This window comes from Scomber scombrus, chromosome 4 (genome assembly GCF_963691925.1).
Source record: "Scomber scombrus chromosome 4, fScoSco1.1, whole genome shotgun sequence".
NCBI lineage: Eukaryota > Metazoa > Chordata > Actinopteri > Scombriformes > Scombridae > Scomber > Scomber scombrus.
Window position 1 is genome coordinate 16,201,601 of NC_084973.1, and position 25,715 is coordinate 16,227,315.

Sequence of the window (25,715 nt, forward strand, 5' to 3'; positions counted from 1 at the left end):
TGTTTTTTTTTAGTTGTGAGCTTTACTCAATTTTACTAAAGTCATACATTAAAGGCTTAGTGAAATTAAATTAATTCAAACTGTGTCCACAGCAATGAATTTAGTCTACAGTAATGACAACAGTCTATTGTCTATAGTGTCCAATGGGAGCATATGTGGTTAAGCTGCTACTGAATGCATGTAGGAGCAAGGTAGGTTGCTCTTCTATGAAATGTGGTCATTGCAGTTGCAATGATTAAAACCACAAATTAAGGGTGGCATAAAAAGATAAATGAGAGGGAAAAAAATAAGATTGGGTTTGTATTCTGCTTATATTGTGATAACAGTATGAAGCTCTAACATGCAAACCAACAGTTTAAAATTCTCAGGCAACACAGCAATTTTAAGTTAGTATAATATTTAATACATTGTACACATTTCCTCCTGGAAACCTTTTCAGGCTCATAAGTCTTCCTGCTTTAATCCTTGAAAATGAAACAAAAAAGCCAAGTAGATCAAATAAACTGATGTTGTTGACTGTGTAAATGAGTATCAGTTTCATAACAGTCACATGTTTTGGACTTTATAGTATATCCGCAGATGAATGTTCACATGATTTGGTTGGTTTGGAACTTCCACCACAGAGACTTCTCTCTGCTGAAGCCATTTTTCTCCATAAAGATGTGAACTTTGAGTAACCTTAAGAAATAGTGTATTTTGCTTACCATATCCTAAAGACTTCTTAAGAGTATTAATTATTATTATTAATTTTAACAACACCATTTATATCCCCAGACTAGTGCTCCAGCCTTTTTCTTTGTTTTCTCTCTCTCATATCTGCATGTCTGAACTGTTTGTTACTTTTGTTGCCAGTAGGTGGCACTGGTTGGACTGGAACTTGTGCTGCTGCTCTGAATTGATACTAGTGCACTGGTGCTTTGTATCAATGAAGCTGCATCCTTGTTTACTCTAAAAAATCACTGAAAGGATTGACATGACAATGCAGAAGTAGCAAGCAGGACTTCAAGCAACATTTCATATCATTTTACTCTTCAGTGTTGGAAGTCTTTTAAAAGTGGCAATAACTTATTTAGTCACGTATTAATGAGGATGGTTTTAGGATGCTGCTGCCAAGAAAAACTATAAAACTCAATGTGTGGATCTTGATACTGGCATCATCACAAATCAAAAATTGACCTTTTTTTTCCTCATTTTAACATTATTACAGGCGTGTCTCATTGCTTGTATTTGTTAATTTGAGCAGTATTCCCCTATAAGGCAATCAGGTTGAATTAAGCAAAGATATTGGTCACAGATGTCGATCCCTGGCACATTTTTATTATGAACATCTGTCAAACATGGCTGTTAAGACCAGTCCTACAGCTCTTTGATGTTTTTATTTTAGAGTTACTTCTCATACACCTATTGCATTACCATTTTATAATCCTGCTTGTAAGATTCTCTCTAAATTTAGGACAAAAATACAGACCGTATCCACAACTGTGTTTCTAAACTAGTCTGAAAAAAACAACTGTGAACACAGCAGCTGCCCGGAAGCCAAGCTTAAGCCAGCATGTTTTTTCCACAGCATTTTCTTTGTATGAAACACTCTAATAGCTCGCAGTTTTGTACATTAAAACAGGTCTGATCTTGCAATGTTGTTTTTGATGAGACAGTAATCAAGACTCGTGTCTATGTATAGGTTTTTCTTTTTTCTTTTTCTAACCTTGGGTTAGGCCTCTAAATTATCCCTCTGGGAAACATGGTCACAGCTAACCTCGACTACTTCTCATTTGCTGTGGCCAGTTGCTCGTGGATTAATAGAGTGTTGAATTCTCTCTCTCTCTCTCTCTCTCTCTCTCTCTCTCTCTCTCTCTCTCTCTCTCTTTTTACTGACAGAGAAGCTGATTCATCCAGGCCCAGAAAATGATCTCATCAACCCCCACCTTCTCCTTCTCCCTCTCTCTCTCTCTCTTTTTCCCCCCTCTCTATCTCTCTTCCGCCCCCTCCCTTCCTTTCTTTCTCTTTCTCTCTCTTTCTTTAACAGACACATCCCTCCTTTTTAAATGAAAACAAGCCCTCCTTCTTAGCAGTGGGTGCTGCTGAAATTCAAACAATCACACATTAAGGAGAGTACACGAGGCGCTCCAGCAGAGGAGAGCCCATGCTTTAGAAGGTTGTTAAAGGGGAAATGAGATTATGGAAAAGATTTTTAAAGGCCCTGTGAGAAGCTTTAGACCTAGAATTTTCTGCTTCCCAACAGTTTGAATATAGGCCTACATAAATAATAGGTCAAAGTTATGAGTAGACATCCCACAGCCTTAGAAATCAATAACTTTATGAAGTTTCTGATCATGTGCTTCAGCTTTTGGAGTTAAAGACTCCAAAATGTCACAGGCTGTGCCTGAAAATGTTTTCAAAATGTTAACATTCTTATAAAACCTGAAAATCAGGTATCTCACACCAAAGTTTGATGCAACCTTCAACCCTTGTGCTGAGCTTTTAGTTGTACCTTACTGAAAACAATGTCTATGATTTTTTGTCACTTGGGGAAAAAAGCACATTTTAATATGTTTCCAGTGACATCACACACATTTTTGTCTGTCTGTAAAGCTCTCTAAAAAAAAGTATTTCTTCATTCTTCTTGCTCCGCACAAGCAGCTGCCTTGGCTATCTTGTTCAGTATTTGACACACATCCATTTTCTGTCATACACACAGTTGATCATGTGCTCCTGAATTGGTTACTTTGTATAGTGCCCTGTTTCCAGATTGTTTGCCTAGACTGGATAACACTGCTGATCTACTGTATATCTCTCACTATCTCCTTATTTAATCCTTGATCTCCTGCTGTTTCAGGGTTTAAAGGCCATGTCCTCCCAGGTGTGAGATCTTTGATTTGTGCACTGCCTCCCACAAATCATTACTTGCGTTCATTACAAAACACACTTCTAGACAAGACTGATACAACTTCTCTGACATAGCAGAGTTTTTTTACTCATCTCATTATTTAATCATTGGTTGAGATTATAGAGATCAAAAGGAATTTCTTGCACTAAGCAGAATTTCAGTCCCATGAGCTTTAAAGGTCTTTTATCACTTGAGGCTGTTTGGGAGAAACTGCACAAAGACTTCATTATTAAGTGTATGGAACAAGCTTATATGTTAACCTAAATGGAAATTCAGTCAAATTAATGTGTCATACTCTCACATATAGACTAAACAGCATTAACACATTCAATCAAACACATTTCTGTCATTTTGTCCATTTTGTCATGTGATTACCAGCAGTAGTTTAAAGTAACAAAGTACATTTACTCAAAGATTGTATTTAAGTACATTTTGTGTTACATTTGATGCTATTTAATACTGATATTCCACTGTATTTTTAATAAAGATAGTATTTTTTTGGACAGTATTAGTTTCTAGTCACTTTGCAGTTTCAGATTCTTTGTAGAATAACACATGATCAACAACATATAAAATGTGAAGCTTTGCAACAAAGTAAAAATTAGCTCCACCTCCTCCCTCTATAGCTGTATGATTATGCTTACACGTTAATGCGTTAATATTGATGCTATTATGTGAAACTAACTATATACAATATCACAAGAAAACACCCTGAAAGGGGCCATCCTGTATTAGGGGGAGTACTTTTACTTTTGCTAACACTTTATTACTTATTTAAAATCTTGAAAGCAAGATTTTTACTTTTAACATTATTTTTTGAGTAATGTTGGTTTGCCATTTAGGTGAACGATTTGGAAACACCTGAGGTCGTAGCCTGCTCTATGTGTCTGTAGTATCCTGTTTTATAAGTATTAACTTCATTTCTTCTGACTGTAGCCTATGGTGAAGATGGGGTTAAGTTTTCCTCCACTGCCGAGCGTTTATCCCTCATAATGGGATGTGCCACCGAGTCGCTCTGCTGGTCTAAGCTACAGCAGGTCAACATATTCAGTGCAAGAGGCGGCGCAACATGGGCTGAGCCTCATTGCAGTGAAGAAGCTGTGGACTCGGTGCTGCCCAGTGGTCGCGATTTCCCCGCTGAGGAGCCGATTCGACTCAGACACATAGACATGGTGACACGTGGATTTTTGTGGGGAAGAGGATCCACCGGCCACCGGCTGGATTAACCGGTCGACGGATGGGTGTGTATCGGCTTCCCAGATTGAACCGTTTTCATACTCTCTCCGGGACCCGGCGATGCGCTCATTAAAGGAAACGGGTTTCACAGAGACATCCGGAAAACGCATCCATGCGCCACGGCCACGCCGCATCCCAATATGCCTTTGACAACACAAAGCCTGGCTTCAAGGAGCTCCTATAAGAAACCACACATGCAAATCGGCATGGGTGCGTCAACACGGTTATTTCTATGTGTTTTACCCTTGAGGCTTTGGAGCGCAGTTGTGCAATGAGACAATTGGGAATGATCAAGTAGACTTTATTGATACATAATCCGACAATATGGCTGATCAGAGCAACATCCAGTCGGCCGCCTCCAAGAGTATCCGGCCTTTTAAATCCAGTGAAGAATACCTGTACGCCATGAAGGAGGACCTGGCTGAATGGCTCAACACCCTGTACGACCTAGATATCACTGCAGACACCTTCATGGATGGGCTGGAGTCGGGCTGTGCCCTCTGTCGGCACGCCAACAACGTGAACCGCGCCGCCCAGGACTTCCAGCTGGAATACCCGGGAGCTGCACAGTCCATGAAAGTGCCATCCAAAGATGTTGTCTTTCAGTCACGCAATGTTGTCGCCGGTTCGTTTGTGGCGCGGGATAATGTGTCCAATTTCATCACCTGGTGCAGGCAGGAGCTCTGGATCAAGGACGTCCTCATGTTTGAGACCAACGACTTGGTGGAGAGATGCAACGAAAAGAATTTTGTTCTGTGTCTCCTTGAGGTGGCGCGTCGTGGCTCCAAGTTTGGCATGTTGGCCCCCATGCTGATCCAGTTGGAGGAGGAAATCGAAGAGGAGATCCGGGACCAGGGGAGCCTGCAAATCGATGCAGGGCAGCCAGTCGAGCAGAGCCCACCGAGCAGGTGTTTCAGTCGGAAGGAGAGCATTCACAGTGTGGAGGATGAAGCTGATCCGGAGCCTTACTGGCAGCCGAAGAGAGTTTTATGTGACATGCGAAATTTGGATGAGTTGGTGAGTTGTCAGATGGGATAGATAGTTCAGTTTCTAAGATTGAATTATATTGTATAAGAGTGACCACTAGGACCCAAGTAGTATCACAACAACATCACGGTGTAGTCATGCTTTGTCACAGTGTTATGATCTCACATCTCAGTTTTCACATAATTTAACCTTCATTGCTCCTTTTACTGCATATTGCTGAAATGCCATGTTTCAGGGCTAAATCTCAATCCAGTTTCCCACTGTTTTTCACCACCTGCCCTTGACTAGGACTTCAAACATCCAGTATGTTTTGTCTGCTGCGAAACAGTATATAAAGCAATTAATTGAGGACCTACAGTATCTCTCCCACAGTGAAACACAAACCTGCGAAAAGTGAAGCACCTCCTCTGAATATATCATGTCAGTGCTATGAAGCAGGCCTGCACCATATAGATAACCTGAGATATGTTTGTGTGTGTGTGCATAAGTCTCTGCATACCTTTGCTTTAGAGTGACCTGTTCAATTCCTCCTCACCTGTAGGGTCAGTGTGTGTTTGACAGCCAAATTATTGCTCTCTCACACAGGAGAGGTCTGAAGAGGTCAACACAGTGACATTTTTGCTACATTCTTGTTGAAATGTCAGTTCAGCCTCTACAAGAGATTGAAACATTTCTCTCAGCATTCAGGATGATTATCACCTGTGCTAGAAATGACCTTTTTCATTTAGTCTGTCCATCAAGAATAAACAGTACAGCATACTGCAGGAAAGGCAGGTCCTTTACTGAAGATTACTAAAATGCTATACACTAAGGGGTCCAAGTCTCAGTTTTTTGTGTGGAATTTTAACCATCAACGCCAGTCAATCATTTTGTTGAACTGGTTGACCTTTGCCAGGGCCTGCTGACACAAGCTCATGAGAGAGGCAAAGATCTCGCTAGAGCAGAGCTAACGACCAGACAGACAGACCAACAGAACACATGCTTGGCTGGTGAGTTCGGGGGGGAAGTTAATATTGTCGTGATGATGAGGAAAACAATGTCGGTCTTTCACACCAAAGATGCGAGGGACAGCCAAGAGGGAGGAGGAGGAGGAGGAGGAGGAGGAGGAGGGGGGAGACAGTCGAGAGTCACACTCACGCTGTTGAGGCAGCAGAGCAGAGCAGTTCTAATGTGACCTCTGTGGACAGAAATAGGAGAGCATGTGGAGGATGATGTGCGCTGTATGTATCCAGACTGTCTGAGTGGGCACGCTCAATCATATGACTGAGCGCTTAGGATTAAACAGGCATTTTGGGACAAAAAAGCTCACAGGAAAGCTACAAAGCTGTCTTTCCTTCTCTGACACATCCCTCCCTACACTCTCACTAACAGCACACCCAGAGTCTCGTCTGTTAGACAATGATGGTCAGACACTTTTGACTGGCTTTGACTGATTTTGGAAACCTCTAATGAATTAATCTATTTCTGGGTTATTTCTCATTAAGAGGTCAAGACCTTGTGTGAGATATATTTCCATTGAATGCCTCTTAATATATTGGAAAAAACAAGAAAACACTCAAAATGAAATCTACATTTTTTACCCAGTGCCTGCTCAATCACTTCACTTGGTTCTTGCTGCAAGGCGACGGGCTGCTCTGTCCTTTGTGACATCAGTCACAAGTTTATCCTGCAGGATACTCAGGAAACACTTTTCTTTGTCGTACTGTCTGATGTAGTAGCCTTAGAGGAGATTAGTGTCTCGTAATTTCTGGAAACCTCATTGCTAGTGGTCATGAGTATTTGTCAGCGAGGGAGAGGAGGATAGTTCAAGGGCTTAGCTTCATTGGTCCACAGCTGTGATACCAGACTGTGTGTCTGCTGCCGTCAGTCCTGCAGACAGAGCAACTTTCCTGCATCATGCTGGATGGATTTCATTTCACAGGATGGTTTGACACTTTTCTCAACAACTTCTTTTCCTTTAATGATTTTACATCTGATAAAAATCATAAGCTCATACATGTGACGATTTAATTTTGAAGCTGCTTTTTTAAATTTTTTATATACATTATTCACCAACATATTCATGAGGTGTCTCCCTTGTGCAAACACAAGTGCTGCAAACATTCAATGACCACATTATGTCATGTATGTGCCATCAGAATCCCATATCCGAACAAAAGTCAAGTGGAAAATTTTAGACAGTTGTACAGTATGCATGACCACCACATATTTTATGTCCATACCTGTAGAACAGCTCTGAATGAGACTTTTATACAGGATCCTACTAATGTATTTATTCAGTTACATTGAGAATCAATATCAAGTGGAACTTTAATGTTGTGTGTAGTTCATCTTTTAAAATTTTGGCATTTAGTTTCTTGTGCAGCTCATAGCATCTCAATTAGATTGGCAGTTGTCTATTTTTCTACACAGTGTCTGGTAGTTGGATGATAAAACTAATCTTGTTGTTAGGCTCAATACAATACAAGTGTAGTGATAATAGGATTAGATGTCATTATTCTAATGAGTGTAGTAACATTGTATGTACACACGGCAGGATCATTCTAAGTGTAACTGGCCCTAAAGACGTGGCTACTGAATAATCACAGTAAATGTAAATTAAAACAGCCGGCTGTGGCTCAGTAGGTAGAGCAGTAGCGCACTAATCAGAAGTAGTAGGTAGTTCAATCCCCAGCTCCTCCAGTCTGCATGATGAAATGTGCTTGGGCAAGATACTGAACCTAAAATTGCTCCCAAATGTGAATGTTAGTGTGATTGACTAAAAACTCCTTATAAGCAGGTTGACACCTTGCATGGCAGCCTCTACCATCAGTGTGTGAATGTGTGTGTGAATGTGTGAATGTGGCATGTAGTGTAAAAGCGCTTTGACCGGTCAAATAACTGGTAAGCAGTCCATTTATCGTCCATTTGCCAAATCATCAACTATTACCTGTTATGCTTTGTCCAGCTGCTGCCATCCCCTAAAGCAGGCAGGTGATATATCATTAACATTAACATTAACTACCTGCTTGATACAATCACTGTTTCTTCACATAAAAGCTGTACATCCAGTTTACTTTCCTGTTTACAATAAGCTGTTTTGTAAACACTAACCACTGTATCTCCCACTGATCTGCCACTTCATACACTCTTACTCATCTCATAGTGGGAGTGCTTTCCACTGTTGAGGAAGTAAGCGGCGTCTCGTTTCCTTTAGTATGGATTTACTCAGGGACATGTATGTCTAAATGTTTTCTTTTCCTACCCCTGGAGATGTATTTTTACAGGAGTTATAGGCAGCAGCTGGTTTAAATTCCTGTATATGTCCACATAATGTTTATCCTTTGCATTAGAGGATTTTCTCAAACTACTCATATCACCATTAGAGAGGGATTATGATGGTGACTTTGATTCAGTCTGTATTTTCCTATATGCTCAATTCAGCCTAAGGCAATGAAACATGGTTAGCTACCTAAACAAATTACCTTTTTGTGTATTTTCTAGGTCTTACAATTATGCCCTGGGCTTGGTCATACAAACATATGTAAAGTAACATACATATAATAACTTAGATTGCACTTATGGACCCCTTAATGGGCACTTTAATTGTTTATTCCATCTATACACCACAATAATTGAGCTTATACAACAGCCAACAGAAGAACATGGGGGCTTTGCAACCTTTGTTGGTGTCATTTGTTTGCCATCTTTCCTTCTTCCTGTTCACTCATATAAACTGGTTCATGTCTCATCTCACCCCAGGCTTCAACATTTAGACCTTGGTTATTTCATATATGTGGAAGCCCTCGCTCCCATCCCCCACCTCTCTCCACTGGAGATGATAAAGCATAGAGCAGAACAGTCTGCCTCTTTGGTAGCATGGAAGAGAGGAAATTAATTGACTGTCACTGTTGACAACGAGGTAATCAAAGGCTGTCATCTCAATCAAATACTTTGCATGGAGACACCAGCAGAACATCAGGTCAGGCGATAAAGAGAGAGGGGAATTGAACATAATGTGCCTGTATGGACACTGCGCCATTAACCTTATGGTCCAACTCCTGCATTCAGGGAATAAAAAAGGGGGGGTTAGACAAAGGCTTGTGTGCCGCGAGTGACTTGACTGTACACTCTATTAAACCTGACTGGAGTGAAGGTTACTCTGGGAGGGAGAGCTACAGTAGAGAGGGAGCCAGAGTGAAAGAGGAAAGTAGGTCATGCTTTGGATTGGGACACTCACACGCTTTGCTGAGAGAGCGTGGCATCCTTCGGTGTTTCTCCTTGTGTCACATGCACCCATCATTTTAGAGGTTTAGGATTTTAAAGGTCTTTTCTTCTGTTGATTTTTCACAGCAACAGTACAGAGCATATCTCACTCCTTCTCACTACATTTCAATGTAGGAAGGTGCAAGTGGAAACAGCTGACTCTGCACTTTGCATATTGCCCGCTTTATGTCTTTATTGCAGCGTTTGATGATATCAGGTAATCGTTTGCATGAGTTTCATTTAAATGGGTGTTTATCTGAACAAGCTTCTGTCTGTGTGAGTTGCCTGCCTATTTTCTGCCACTGCCTGCAGCCTCAAGCTGGTCTCAGGTTGGGAGTGTCACAATGAGGCGAGAGACCTCAAAAGGACATTAATTCTTCTAATCTCGGCTGTCGCAAGGGGAGTGTTTTTGAGCCCAAATGGAAGTCAACAAATGAGTTAGACACTGGCTTCATGTCTAACTTCCTGGACAGAGTGATTACATTCCTGTTTGACTGATGGAGATGGATAATAGTTATTCACCATACAGCATTTGATGTCCATTAAATTCCTATTACCTCACAGTCCCCAATGAGCTGCTTGTCAAATGACCAGAAGACAGGCATTGATTTTCGAAAATGGTTTCCTTGAAGTGGTGGATGAGGTCTGCCTTGGAGCTAGTATGATTACATTTTTCATTCTTGTCAAACACACTACATAGGTTATAAAAGATAGGAAGGAATATTATTATCCTTATTTTTACTGCAACAGTTAAAATAATAGTTATAGTTAAATATGCTTGTTGACTTTCTTAATGAATTGAAAGGTACCACTGCCAAGTCTATACAGGAAATATTAAGCCACAGCAGACAGCTGTTGTGCTTAGCTTCGCATAAAGACACAAAACAAGGAGAAACTGCTTGTCTCCAAAGGTGGCAAATTCTGTCTATGAGTACCTCTAATGCTAACTAATGACATTGTGTATCTTCTTTGCAAAAATTGTAATTCACTGTTCTGCATTGGCAGGAACACAGCTTAGACTCCAGGAAGTTATTGTTCCTGGCCACGGAATATTTTGTTACTGCTAGACAGAGCCAAGCTAGCTGTTTCCCTCTGTTTCCAGTCTTTGTGCTAAGCTAAGCCAACCATCTGCTGGCAGTATCCTTATATCTACCATAAAGACACAAGTGTGGTATCAATCTTTGGATTTAACTCCTTCCAGAAAGCAAATAATCACATTCAGTCTATTCTTTGTATGTGTTCAGCGCCAAAATATAACACCATTCTATCTACTATGTTATCTCCATGAAAGGTTTCTGACATTAACTGACATACCTCACCCCGAGGTGTTTACCCAACTCCTTTTCTGTCAAGGCTCTGCTGGTCTGGCCTGTTGGACCAGCATGCTAACGGTGTCTAAATACTTGTACATCCATGATCTCTCCAGTTCTTCCCCTCAGGCTACAGGCCCTACCTAATTAGAAAACATAATTATATTTCATGCAGTCATTCGTCACCTCCCATACACCCCCCAGGTTGTTAAAGTGATAATTTGTGCAAAGAGGCTGTTCCATGTTTATGAGTTGGACCATGGTTATTTACAGAGGAGTTGTTTATGCAGTCTGTCAGATCAGTGGTTTAATAGGAGGATAGACTCTTGTGGAGCTGTTTTCAGTGTGTGTTCACAGGCTTTAGGAATGGTTACTTGTGGGTGGTGAAGCAATAACCCCTCAAGTTCCAAAAAAATCTCCCTCCTGCCAAGCAGGCGACCCCTGTGGCCTAGTTTCCATGTCTCTTTGTGCTTATCTGATGGCGAGGTTGTGTTATCTTGGGAAGGTTCCAGTCATGGCAGGAGATCCTGAAGGCATACAGATAAGTTAAGAGAAGAGTCTTCTGTCATTTTTATGTAATTCACATATAAAGAAGTGCATATGCTGTGCCTTATGATCTTCTAATCTTCCCAGTTTTCTTCATCTTTAATAGCACTGTATATTCTGTTGTAAACTCCTTCCACTCTACAATTCACTCACAGAGGACAAATCCTGGAGACGCCTTGTGCAAATTCCTGTGGAGTGAGTTGTTATAATCTTCAGTTTTTATTTCAGACAGTGATGAAATGAGCCGGTTACAGCAAACCAGCACACCTATGTTTGATGAAGGCACCAAGGCAAACTGTGCTGCCCCATTTGTTGACTCATGAGGAGATCAGAAACATTTGCAAATGGATCTGTGGCTTCCCTGAGTTCATTTATGAAATTTGGATCCGGTCTGAAAACCTGAACCACAAAACAAGACAACTAAAACCAAAACTACATTTTGTTTATTCACATAATTACCACCAATAACCTCAGACAGATTCGTTCTTCAATCTGAACTCATACCACAGTAAATATTCTCACTACAGTAGAACGATATTGGCAACTTTGTACATTCCTTTGTCATGATAACATTACATTAAGATGCAGTCTGACTTCTGCATGTTACTCCATATTACAAATCAGTAAAGAAAATGGGGAATGCAATCTAAACATCTTTATCTCTACCACTCCCACTTCCTCCATTCATCCCCAGGGTTTGCTCAGCCCTCAGTCTCGGCCTATCTCTTCCATGAATGGACCTCTAGATGTTTGCAGGTCAGGAAGGAATTAGAAAGGAAAGAGATTGTTGACTCACACTGAGCAGATATGACGTTATCCGAGCTGTGGGCCACTAAACATGTACAGTATATGTTCTTTAAGTTAAACAGAGACAAATCTAGAAACCTAAATCAAAGGGAACATCTGAGTCTGACTCTCTTAATGAAAATAAAAATGTTTTGCAAAGACTTCTCTGCATTCCTGTCTTGAGATAGATGCAGCAGATTTCCAGTATAGGGGCGTTCTGTGGATTGTTCAGTTGCAGCTCGTTTTTTCTTTCCTTTTCTTTCCTTCTCTAACATCTGCAGCTCTTACTGAAAGCGTCTCTCATGTGACCAGCATGCATCCATAATTCATCCCTGAGTTTTTCGCAGTGTCCCAGCTTGACTTCCGCATGTTTCCTTAGTGACGTTGTCTTTCTCCTCCCCTTTTATCTCTCTCTGGTGTGTGTGATAGCGGGTGTGTTTTGGTTTCTGTAAGTCTGAGTGTATCCATTGTTAGCACAGCAAAGACATGGGAAGAGCACACATTTCAGGTCCCACAGAGTAAATACCTGAAGTGTCAGGGCTGCTATTGATCAGATTATTATTAAAACACTTCATGGTTCAACTCTGCTTCCTGTTCAGTGTTGTATATAAGACACAGCTTGAAAATTCTTCACCTTCCCTCTGCGGGAAAACTTATGACCTCAGCTGAACATCTCTGGGGGAGGTGTTTTAAGGAGAGAAAGAGAGGACTGAAGGGCTTTACTACAGCAAGAATGAAAAAAAGAAGGCAAGCTGTACGGTTAAAAAGGGAAGGGAAAGGCTATGTGTGTGTCTGTTGCCATAGCAATCTTTCCATTAACTCATGGCTAGGGTTTTTCCAAACAGGGCTCGTCAACCTACTGACTAAATGAAAGACAGAGTGACAGAGCGGAGACTTGCAGAGACAGAGAGCAAGAGAGGGAGCAAGCAGATGTAGAAGTGTAAGCAAAACAGAGAAAACAAAGACAAATATAGGTCTGGTCAGCCTGTGCATGAACTTAAAATAAAAGCTGATAGAAAACAAAGAAGATGAGAGAGAGAGAGAAGGAAAGATGGTTAAACAGTAGTGGCAGGTGAGGAGGAGAACAGAGAGGCAGGTGAGATGCCGAGGCTTAGCTCTGATTCCGCCCTCTTTAATTAGCAAGGGGCAGAAAGAAGGGTGCTATTTCAAGAAAATAACAAGGTGCCTCCTTAATCTTCTGAATACACCATAATATAGGTGTTGTAGGCCATGCTGCTAACATACACCATAAACGAGCATATCCCTCAAGTACTGTAGCCAGCATGAAAGGAACTTTAAACAGCCAAAGGGTGGGAGCTCACGCCCTGAAATTTACCCCCGACTCACCATTTGATCACTTAAAGGTCTTGAAAACGTACTTTCTCAATTTACTTCTTGCTAATGATGTCGCACGTAAACGCACAATTTTCAGTCCAAGTTAGAGCAATTTTCAGATTTCTGTATTTTTCTTTTTCTCTGTACTCACTGGTTTAAAGTGAGTGGGGTAGGCACTTCTGTGCACCGAACAGGAGTATTTGACTCAGAAATAATCACAAATAATGTTTTCTTCTTTACTTTGACTGTTTCTTATTTAGTCATGAATATTTAACATAGGATGAATTGTTAAGTTTTGGAGCCAGGTTTTCAAGGGCTTTAAATGTCAATGAACTACATCCCTGCTGGCCTTGCAGCTCAGTACATATTCATGTTTTCCTTTGCACAGTTATGGAGCACTTATTCTTCCTCCCTTCCTCTGCTTTCCTACGTCCACTTTGTTGCTTTACTTTCTCTCGCTCCTGGTCTCCGGTAGACAAGTGTACACACGCCTTTGTCTGAGGGAGACGCCAAGAAAAACATCAAAGTTGTCCAATCCTGCGAGAGCCCAGGCCTGTGTAGCACAGGCGGATCTCGCTCCACCCTGCAGTTGTGTCTGCTTAATAAGCAACCCCAACCACAGCAAGGGCACCGCCTCTGACTCTCTTGATTCAAAATCCAGCTGGCACCACAAGGTCCTGCTGACATCATCACCACCAGTCTGGTTTCAGAGCTCTTTCTTTCCTCAGATCATGATGTCACAGCCAGAAACAATGTCATGTAAAGGCTGAGAGAGCTAAGTTGGAGAGTATTCATTAGCACATCCACATATGTATTTTTGTGGAACTTTGTGGTGCACTGAATAACCAAAATGTTCTCAAGAAAATGAGTTGAGGCAGGACTTGTAGTGTGGTTAGAAAGAGGTGTGAAGCAAACTATGGAGAGAAAAGTTGGCAGGAAGATGACGCACACTCACTCCAACACCCGCGCATAGGAGACCAAGACTGTTCATTTCTCACACCATGAAATACAGTCACTGTGTTGGTGACACATAGCGCTCAGGACCAGCAGGGCTTTACTCACAGAAACAGATATGTGACTAAACATGATTTCATGCAGGCGCACTGACCTGAAGAACAGGAAGAGGTCGCATTGTAGTTCCTCTCTGATGTGTGTGTCATGTTTTGTTCTTCTCAGGTGCGTGAGATTCTGGGCCGGTGTTCCTGTCCAGCTCAGTTTCCTATGATCAAGGTGTCAGAGGGGAAGTACAAAGTCGGGGACTCCAGCGCATTGATCTTCATCAGGGTAGGCCCTCACCCCTATAAACCTTGACATCAAACAGAATTGCCTGTCACTGTGAACCATGAGTTATGTCTATTTTTATCTTTTTTATAGGCATGGGTGCAGTGTAGTAGATGGATATATAATAATGTATTATTTTGTCAGTGAAAATGTTCAGTCCAAGATGTTTTGATCACCTGCATTGCTGCTTTGGCTGTTCATCACCCTTATTATTATTATTGTTCACTCAAATTAAGTCATTTTAATGTCCTTTTGAATGTGTCAGAATTAATATCTGTAATATTAACTAAAGCTTCCTCTGAATAGGCTAATTCAAATAACTCATGGTATAAATTTGATGTAAATATATCAAATGGAAGAACAAAGCTCCATGCACACCATTAGGTCACTTGCACCTTTAAGAAATAATAGCATTATACACACCAAGTTAATTGTTGCGATCTCGGAACACGGTGACATTGTTAAAGATGAAGTCAGATGCGCAAGAAACAAAAGCAGTAAGATGATTATACAGGTTCTACATGAACCCCCAGGTGAGAAATATTCTGACAAGAAAACACAGTCTTTTGTAAACATTCTTCACAGTTTACAGGCCGCCTTCCTGGTTTAATTTGTACCTACAGACTTCTATGTTGTTCCCAAAGAGGAACATTTGTGGTTGAAACATTGTCATGTTCACATAGAATAAAAGAAAAATTGGGAATGTAAAAATGTATGGGTGTGCTTGTGCCTCCTGTTTGTTGCCTAATTGAACTTTCACCCCTTATATTCTGTAAATGTGCACACACAGTGAACTTTTATAATGAGAGATTATTACGATTTCAGTTACGCCCAGTTTCAGTTTTACCTCCAAATAAAATGGTTTATTTGACTAAACTGTATGATTGTTTTACATCTCATGTTTCCAGATTGCAGCAATCACTCTTGAGGTCAAGGTTATCCCAATCAACAGAAACAATGACTAAAAATATGAAAATAAAAACCAGGTTGTAATCAACTGTAATTATCCTTTAAGACTTAAGTTTTATTGCATGTGTTCATCTGTACATACACAGTATACTTTGGCACATAGCGCAGAAGACTGTGAGGCCTGCAGTAATTGCAGGGAACCATACTGTGCTGGCATATGGCATCATATGTTGTTTCAAGAAGAACAGGGTTAGGTATCAACAGATAAACAACTCAGCTGCTCTGCTGCATCAGTACGTGTAACAGCATTTTGATTTCTGTCCCTCTTGAGTGTTTACAAACTGCTTTCATTTGGCCCCCTTCCAGGACTGTACTTTTCCAGTCAGACACAAATAGAGTTTTAGGTCATTTCCTGAGTTGGCCCTTATCTTGGCTGGAGCCTGTTTCTGCTGCACTGTTTGTCTCAGTTACAGTGTAAGAGCTGTGCCCTCATCGGGTCTCACAGGACTGGATAGGAAGGCTGGAGAGGATCGATTTGGTCTCAGCTACCTAAAATGTACCACAGCCAGATTAATGGACTCTTCGGATGGCATTCCAAGTTGCCTGCATTTACATGACTGTCCGTAATGTCAATATTTCTTCACTTTGAGCAGCACTGCTTTGTCCAGATAGAGAGATGTGATACATACTATATGTTAAAATGTTACCACGGCACAGCTTCTTTTTTCAGAGTGAGCTGTCGTGTACTGAATTTAGCAGCACAAATTGTTATGGGCTGTATGAAAGTTAATGGGCTGGGGAAGGAGGTTCAATCATATATTTCACTTTTTAAAAAGCAGGACACCTCCCCAGTGTCCCCCACTGATAGGAAAAATAAAGCCCTGAAGCAGAAACAGGACTGTTGCCCTCTCCATACGGCAAAGCTTTATAACTGACTGTGCACTCTAAACACATAATTTGCGATTATTTTGTCTTCATTAATTGAATCCCACAGGGGAATGCTGTATGTAAATTTGGTGTGAGAAGGAAAAAATGTCTACCTGCTCACTTTCTTTTCTCTCAGCAAAAAGCAAAACAAAAACATACCCTTCCTCCTTTTCTGACTCCTCTTCCCCCTTTATAGTTTTAGTCCAGTCTTAATATGGACTGTGTTTGGTCTTCATAAGCTTATGTTTTGCTGTAACATCAGCCATTTAAAATGTGGTAGACATATTTAAATGTGCCTGTTTGGGGATGGACCTGTGTGTGTGTGTGTGTGTGTGTGTGTGTGTGTGTGTGTGTGTGTGTGTGTGTGTGTGTGTGTGTGTGTGTGTGTGTGTGTGTGTGTGTGTGTGTGTGTGTGTGTGTGTGTGTGTGTGTGTGTGTGTGTGTGTGTGTGTGTGTGTGTGTGTGTGTGTGTGTGTGTGTGTGCCTTTGACTTGTCAGATTAGCTCTCTTCATACTGTCTCCGCCCTCTCCTGATTCCTCACTTAGGATGACAGTGATTATGCATATGCCCAAGCAGCTACAAGTGCAGCCAACACACTTCCCTTATTCTTCTGAGGGGAGGAAGCGGGCAGCCGCCATGAAAGCCAACAAACCCCTATTCAGCTGCCAAACTTCTGACAAGCGTCTTGGGCTGAACGAGGGAATGAAGTAGAGAAAGCAAATGGGCGTATGTATGAACAGAGGGGGGAGTAAATAAGGTGTCTTTGTCCCCAGAGAGATCACCCCTTACGGGGAGGAGATGCCTACAGCTGAAATGAACCATGAGCAAATTTTTGGTATTGACCAACAAAACTGAAGAAAAAATTGGTTCAGCACACCCACACTATGATCACAAGATGTCTCTCTATTCCCTGTTGCCATAGAAACCGGAATTGGGTCTTTCTACACTGGTGAAGACTGTGATACCCCTTCAGTGGCTGGGAAATCAGGCAGCTGAACTGCAGATCTGAATTGGAACATGGTCCCTAGACATCTATTCAGCCTAGTCAGACTCTTCAGTAGAGCTGCAGCGTTATCATGTATAAAATAGGCCATATGAGATGAGCTTGTTGGATACAGAAATTACTGAATCATTCAGTTTCTGCTTGTTTGTATTTGCTACAAGTGTAGGTCCAAAAATAAATTGCGTTTGCTGAATAATGTAATGCTCATGTGCTTTTATCTTAATTCTGCTCTGACGCTCACCAACATTTAATATTTATTATATGTGGCATTCCACAGTTTCTGTTATCACTCAGTTTCAATATCATATATCACACAAAACAGTGATTATCCTTAACAGACAGCTTAGTTGTGTTATCAGAGCAATACAATACTATGACAAAAGTTAACTGAATGAGCTAGGAATTAATTACCCTTGATAATTCAATTTATTTTATTTGGATGCCCATTAGTCTACCTAGGGTCCACATGTAGAAACTATAATACATTTGTTAAATGGAGATATGAAGAAGTATACATGTCACAACAGCACCTGTATTACCGTAAACACTATGCAGAAACTAATTGACTGAGGTAAAAGTGAGAGTATTTATACATTGTAAACTAATTTGTTGCTGGGAAAAGTCTGTTCCTCTGCTTCCTTAACTTTCTGGCTTTAAAATATGGTATAAAGCTTGTGCAACCCTGCTTTTCACTGCTAGCACATGTCGCTCTGCTAGAATCACACACACAGTAAACCTGTTACTGACATAAGGCCAGAGCAGTGGAGAGTAAGCAGTTTATATTCTCAGGTCTGATAGAGATAAGCAGATCAGCTGTTTTGACGGATTTGATGCAGTAGGGGAGCAGAGCAAGGCAGATGAAAAGACTTGTAGTGGATTGGCAGGGATTGTGTTTGAGGGAAGGTGGGGTCAGACTTTAGTGTGCATGCCATGTCTGTGGCCTCTCTCAGAGCATGGTCAGGGACCCATTGATGAGACGCCATGCCACATGTGACTTGGTGGAAATAAACTCTGTGCCAGCCCACACAGATGTACCATTATGACTGTGCCTTGCCTGCACTCAGAGACACGGGTACAACCTTTAAAACATGTGGCTGGCAGACCCTGTTACACAACCCAAGGCAAGGGGATGCATCCACTGGGCTGTCACATCAGGCAAAGTGTGCTGCCTCAGTTAAGGCAGCTTCTGCCTGGAGGGAGTGTGGCTCTTTGGTCTGATGTTGTGTATGTGTGTACCTCAAAGAGCAGAGGAGAGTAGGAAGTGACATATCCACCAACCCCCCTCTGTTATGGCTATCTAGGCCCCCTCTTCTCCCTGCTCCCCTCCCCGATAACGGAAAACTCAGAGAGGACAGCAGGGGTGAGTTGTTACAATGCTAATTCACACTGCTACCCTCTGAAAACATGGGGACGCCAGCTGAGAGGCATGAGAGAGGCCAAAAAAGAGTCTTTCACAGCACTTTGGCTCTTTATTATGCTATCGTTCTCTGTTTAATTGTGAGTTGGCATGGCAATGAACAGCCCTCATAACGGCAGCAGCTGGGGGAGATGTGGGAGAAGGGGGAGCTGTAGGGGAGGGAGAGGCACAGGCAGGGGTGCATCTAGATGTTACGTAACACTGAGGTTCGGTCAGCCTTCAGCAAGCTGTCCCATTTGTGGAATTTGCATATCTATTGACTCGTGCAGTGTGTGTGGTATTGCAGGATATCAAAAGGTTTTGTCATTTTATCTGTGCATGAAAGTCTGTGTTACTTTCTTTTGAGCCACTGAAGCCTTGTTTTCCCTTTCCTTCCATCAGGTCCTTCGTACTCATGTGATGGTACGTGTTGGAGGGGGCTGGGACACATTAGAGCACTATTTGGACAAGCATGACCCATGTCGCTGTGCTGCTTTTGGTGAGGTCACTTCCTATTCCACGTCTGTCTCTTACAAAACAACTTCATTGCTGTGTCTTTGTGTTGCATAATTCATGATGAATTTGTGATTATAAACAAATTATTCACATCTGATGTACTATGTTCAGATTAGGAGCACTGACACTGGGGAAATACAGTTTGTTGATCAGACCTAGCAGACATATGACTGTAATTCATGCAATTCTGAATTCTTTCATTTCATGTATTCAGATTTCTGAATTCTGTCATTCTGAGCTACCTCTGCCTTTACCTGATTGTACAACACATCTGTATAGCAACCATCTCAAAACAAAGACTAGTTTGTGCTAATAAACTGGACACCTGTCGTGACCATTCAGTGTTAACATTCACTCTGATTAGCATCACAGTGGTACAGGAACATAAATATGTTGAGTGAGACCATCCTTCCTTATCAGTGGATCCAAACTGCTGCTAAAGTGATGATGTCAGGGGCTGACTGTCTGGTGGACAGCTGACACTAGCTGAAATCATAATTGCTGTTGCATTTCTAATCACGAGAGGTCATGTTGAAGATCATACAGTATTAAGTGATTATGGTAACAGACCCTTTGTGTACTATAAATGTTCTCCCAAAATGGTGGGATCATCACAATTTCTATGATTAGCTAGTTTCATAAATTCTGGGAAGGGTTCATATCCCTGGCCAAGGGAAACAACAATTTAGCATAACTACTGCTGCTATCTTAACACTTGATAGTATTGATGTGGATAGCTATGATGTATTTCTGGACCTGTCTTCATTATTTTAATCCTTGGTGATTCTGCAGGTATTTATACAGGCTTTCAAACAATCTGACTTAACCACATGTTACCATTTGTCAACCCAGCCCACCGCTACCACCAGGCTAAAGCCAGTGGCCAAGGTCAGGGAGGCCAGAGCAAGTCCTCGAGTGCCCACTCATCCCGCTCTACTAGCCCAGGTCCACACTGGCGAAATGAAGGCATCGCACCTTACAAACCTCCTGACAGGCGATCCCTGGAGCCCCCCTCTGCTCCATGTGTATCTTCTTCTTCCACACGGACGGGCCGCTCTCAGAACCCTTCTGTCCCCACTGAGGTCGATTCCAATGCAGCACGTACTCTACTCCCACGGCCGCCACGAGACCGCTCAGAACCCCGCCACTTTAATCCTCTCAGGTGAGTGTGTGTACCTACGCAAGCGTGCGGATAAGTGTGTGGATAAGTGTGTTACCATGATAAGAGATTAATCTCTCACAAGTAGCCTGGCAGGGCTGGCGTGCTTAGTTTCTGCCACTTGCTCTTTTGTGCCCACGGATGGACAGAAAGACACACAGACACACAAAGAGTTTGACATATACACAACAAATACACATACCAGGAAACCACAGATTAGGCCAGAGCAGATTTATCTAATCTCAGGTGACATTGCCCTGATAAATATGCCTCATATAGCACCTCCTAGTGGCTACAAGGTAAAAATTAAACATTTTTACTAAACTCTCCTTTCTCATTCTACTTTCATTCAGTTAATTAGACCATTGAATCAACTGCCTAAACATATCTGTGATTGTGAAATCTGTTGCTCAAGACGTTCCTCTCTTGCCAGTGGAAAACAGATGGTCTGCATCAGTATGAAGGCAGTGATAAATTACTCACACATCAGTTTTCTCTGATATACTTTTGAAGTGGCATATCAGTGATGGGGTAGTGGCATATATGGCATGTATAAGGAATGAGATCTTTTTATGCTCTTCTTGAAGTTGGAAAAAGGATTAGTTGGTCGCATACCTTCCCTATATGTCAGAATGTGAAGGCGCCATTGTTAAACACAATTAGGAGTGGATTGGTGGTTTACTTTGGCTTCTATCCAATGTGTAGCTCATTTCTGTATTGAGCGATGGCTCAGACCAGACGTCAAGGCAACAGCTCATTGGTATTAACCCTGTGTGGGTGGGGCATCTCTTTTCAAGTGCGCCAGACTAGATGAACTCTAATCTGATAACTATCCCTAGACAACTGTTCCCAGCTAACTGGGGAAGTAGGTCAACAGGTGGGCTCCATGTGTACCAATTACCATGTCAATATATAAATAATCTATGCTTTACTTTAGAAGTTTAGTGTAATCAAACATGAATTAAAGGCACAGTTCATGATCTAAATTAAAATAAAAGTGTAGCCTTACCACAAAAATTCCAAGCACAAGAATGGGACCTGATATCCTTCCTAAATTGGCTGAAGGGTCTTGGACACTAGATAACTATGATACAATGATGCTGTAAAAGGTGTAGTTACAGTAGAAATATTTGTGAACCATGGGGTGAAACTGGCCAGTGAACCTAATTGTGATCAGTTGAGAAATCTACATATAAAATATATATGGGAGTACACCTATAATGAACATATGTAGTCAAAAAATAACAGCATTTATTGGCTTTTAATATCTGATTTACTTGTACACACTCTGTTGATCTTAACTCATCAAAATCTATCTAGATCTGCTCTTCCTGTAAGCGAACTCTAGTAGCTGATTACATGGTTAAATCTGATGGTCCCACTGGTGCGTGACAGTGGAGTGGTGTCTAGCTGAGAAACTGCAGTGTTGTGTGTTCAGTTAGAAAATCTGCAGGACTGCTAATCCTGCCCCCACTTGCTCTCAACTTGCCTTTAATCCCCCTGGCTGTCACTGTCCACTGTTCCAAGAAAAACACCAAGCCTTAGGTCAGTTAGACTGTGTGTGCAACAATGGCAGGTTGGAAGACTTTCACAAAAACTCCACATTGCACAGTAGAGGTCACCTCATGCTTTGATGAATGACAACATTTACTACAAATCTGTTGCTCACTTGAGAGCTGAGTCAGTGGCAATATGGTGCCCGTGTCCCTGTGTAGAAATAGGAGTATAAATTGTGAGAAACATTTTTTTAATTGTGTGATATTATTGTAAAAATTACTTTTTCTGTCTTCCATATGTTGTAGGAATAAGGAGACAATGTTGACAAGACGTCTGTCTGGAGACAGTGACTCCTCTACAGCCTCCTCTAAGGGAGGAGGGGGACGGTACTCTCATGGTGGTACTTCACGCCACTCCGGTGAAGAGGTCATCCTACTTGTCAATCGCAAGGAAGGCAAGCATATAATAGAGAGGCCTGGAGCTGGAAATCAGACGCCATCCATGCGTCCCACACTTCCCCGTGCACGCAGCCAGTCTCGGGAACGTCCCTCACTTGCTCCAATGCTCAAACCTAACCCACCACAAGGATCCCCTGATGGAGCACGGACCCCCCGCACAGAGAGGGGCCGCTCCCTTGGAAATGAAGGCCCAAGAAGACTTCATGCTCCACGTTCCCACAGCCAGAGTAAGTTACAGAACCGTACTCGGTCCAGCAATGCCAGCCCGGGGCCTGCTTCCTGCTACAGAGACCCTCAGCCTCCACCATCAGACAGACACTCTCAGGATTCTCGGGCCAAACAACTGCCCCCATCCTCCCCTAGAGTGAGTGGTGGGTTCACCAAGAGGCAGTCATCTTCATGTGCCAACTCACCTATTAAAGGAATCCAAACCAACAACAGCAGCCCCAGTAAGAAGACCATAACTACTCCCAGACCCCCTGCCCCCCGCTCACCATCCATAGGGAAAGGCAGGCTGCTGCCCCCAGTCACCTCTGGAGGTCGACGTTCTCCACACTCATCTCCCCGTAATGCTCATCATCACCCTACCCGCTCTCCTCGAACATCACATGGCCCTCGTTCTACTGGGCGAGGCCATCATAGGAACTGGTCTGGTGTGGAGTGCCAGGAGCTGGAGGAGGAAGGAGTAGGCTGTGGCTTCCAAATGCTGCCAACACTAGACCCCCAGAGGGAGCAGGACCTGTATCGCAGCTTTGAGGCTGAATTCCTTGCTAATACACAGCAGGCTAAAGGAGTGTCTAGTAGAGCCCCTGGAGGAGTGACCCTGCAAGGAGCTGGAACACATCCAGTGCCAGCACCCACTGATCCTAATGTCACTGACTCTGCTTATTCCTCCTCTAACTCCTCCACCTCCTCCCTGACCGTAGGGGCGAAGATAGGAACTCTTCCTGAGCTCAGGGAATCCAAGAGAACTAATCCTCGTCACTTCTCAATGGAGGACCCCTTGAATTTACTTTATGGACACAACTTTGGAGGACCACACAACTTTGGTCAAGGAGAACCTGAACACTGGGGGGATCGTGGAGGGGGTCTCAAGAAGCTCCCAGCCATCTCTAGCTCCATGGAGGAGAGGGAACATCTTTCTTCACTTTCTGGTCTTGGAGACTCTGAGTCAAACAGACTGATGAATCAGGTCCCTTCACAACCTGCTTTCCACTGTAGGAATATGAATGGAGACCATGGGGGTTGCCCTCCTACAGGGTTGCTTACAGGCCAACAGGGTCAGCTTGGCTGGGGCACAGGGCATGAAGGTGATGTTCCTCTGGAGAATCACCAGCCAAACTTACCATATGACTTGGAAAATGATGACCTCCCACCCCCAGATGCTTGTCCGTCACCTATCCCCCTTCCCCCCTCTGAGGACTGCTCCTTCCAGGATTCCTCTAGTGAAAACTCTTCAATGTGCTTCAGTCTGAGCGAATCCCGCTCTGACTCCCCCCCACCATCTTCATCCCTGGCCAACGGGGACGCAGATGGAGAAGTGCTGCAGACTAAGAAAGGGCAAAAGAAGACTGACAGGGTAAACGCTATCTCTAAGCACAAACTGAGATCCAGGATCAGGCCTCGTATGGACAACAGACCAGAAAACAGCCCCTCACGCATCCCCACCCCGGTCAGCTATAGAGATCTGCAGGCTAATGACACCCTTTCACCCTGCCACACCCCACCGCTGTCCCCTCAGAACTCCCGTTCTACTGGTCGCCCAGCCACATGCAAAAGCCTGCACCAGGCCTTCGCAGATATGATTCATCCTCAACCACGTTCTCCAGCCATGGGCAACAAAGATTGCACCTTCCCTGGACAGCCAGGGAGCTTGGACACTGAAGCTTGGATGTAGCTTAGAACTGATGGGTATGACACAGGGAGTTGTCATGAACGTTGACTACTGTGTAAAAAAAAAAGACTGGGCTATAGACTGTTCTCATTGCATGTCAAACACTCATTTTCACTTCTCTCCCCTGAATAACTGCAGGGAGTTCACATTGCTTTTATTTTGCACTCAAGCCAAATTATTTATTACCAAAGGAATGGTCTTTAATATTACTTTTACTGTAATTTTAATGTGTGCATGGGGACAATTTTGCCAATCATAAGGTGTTTTTTGCAAGACACTTGTGAAATTCTTGTGGTTGATGCAACTACAGAGCGATAGAGAGAGAGCGCATATGTGCTGCCATGTGCCCCACTGAGGGGCATGGTTAAGTGCCAGGGATTTCAAGCTGCAACTCTACAAACAGTGTAAACACTAAACCTTAGTCAGATGGATTGGCTCCCTCTTGTGGTTTGTCACAGCCTTGATAGTCAAAATACTGGTGTAAAGACTGATGTTTTCAGTCTCTCCACATTAGTGGTCTTCATTATACACATATTTACAATATACTAATAGGTAACATACACAAAAATATGCCCATCCTTGCTCTGACTTAATGAACACTACATGCACTACCAATCTCTGTACAGTGCTCTGCTGTTATGTGTGTACGATGTCACCTTTTCACAACAAATTCATGTAGTGGAGATAAATAATGTTTGTTTAAAAATGTGTTACAGGTTTTCAAGATTATGTTAATGCAGTAAAACATGTTATACTTATTTCTTTTTTTTAAGTGTTGAAATATTTTGGATCAGTGAAGGTTATATTGCTTTGTGTCATTGTCACTGAAACGGAAATGTTGAGAGCTTTCCCTCTGACCAAACTGTACTCTGGAATACAAATGCTAAATATACATGTGCGGAAGTCAAATGCTTAAGAGAATGAATGTGTAAATACATGTGTATGTGCCCACTGAGAGATGTGGTGGGTTATATGTAAAAAGGCATTGAATATACAATATAATGTACATATTCGCTGTATTAAGTTCTGTGCGGCCTTAGCTATGCAATATTGGTGTTGAAAATGCCTTCACAATTCCCTTTGCCTTAAAATTAATTCACAGGTTAGTTTTTGAATGTTTTTGCTTAACATCACTAAGATCTATTCGGTAACACTACATTGCCATCTTTAACAGTTTATGGAGATAGAAATCTGAAAGATTGAATGTAAATGTGGTGAAAAGTGAGGAACGTTGCCAATGTTAATTATAAATGTACTTGATATAAATGTACAATTCATGCTACAGATATATAATTTATTGCCTATGAATCCTATTAGTTGTTTTGAAACTCAAGAAACAAGA

General features: G+C 42.3%; 1 protein-coding gene across 1 annotated transcript; it reads left to right on the forward strand.

Annotated features, from left to right (window-relative positions):
- The first annotated feature begins 4,417 nt into the window (after positions 1–4,417).
- Positions 4,418–24,376, forward strand: gas2l1 (growth arrest-specific 2 like 1). The gene is made up of 5 exons (XM_062418033.1): positions 4,418–5,140; positions 14,509–14,616; positions 19,252–19,348; positions 20,218–20,527; positions 22,327–24,376. The coding sequence occupies exons 1-5, from the start codon at positions 4,448–4,450 to the stop codon at positions 24,374–24,376; spliced, it is 3,258 nt and encodes a 1,085-aa protein (XP_062274017.1). The 5' UTR covers positions 4,418–4,447.
- The last annotated feature ends 1,339 nt before the right edge of the window (positions 24,377–25,715 follow it).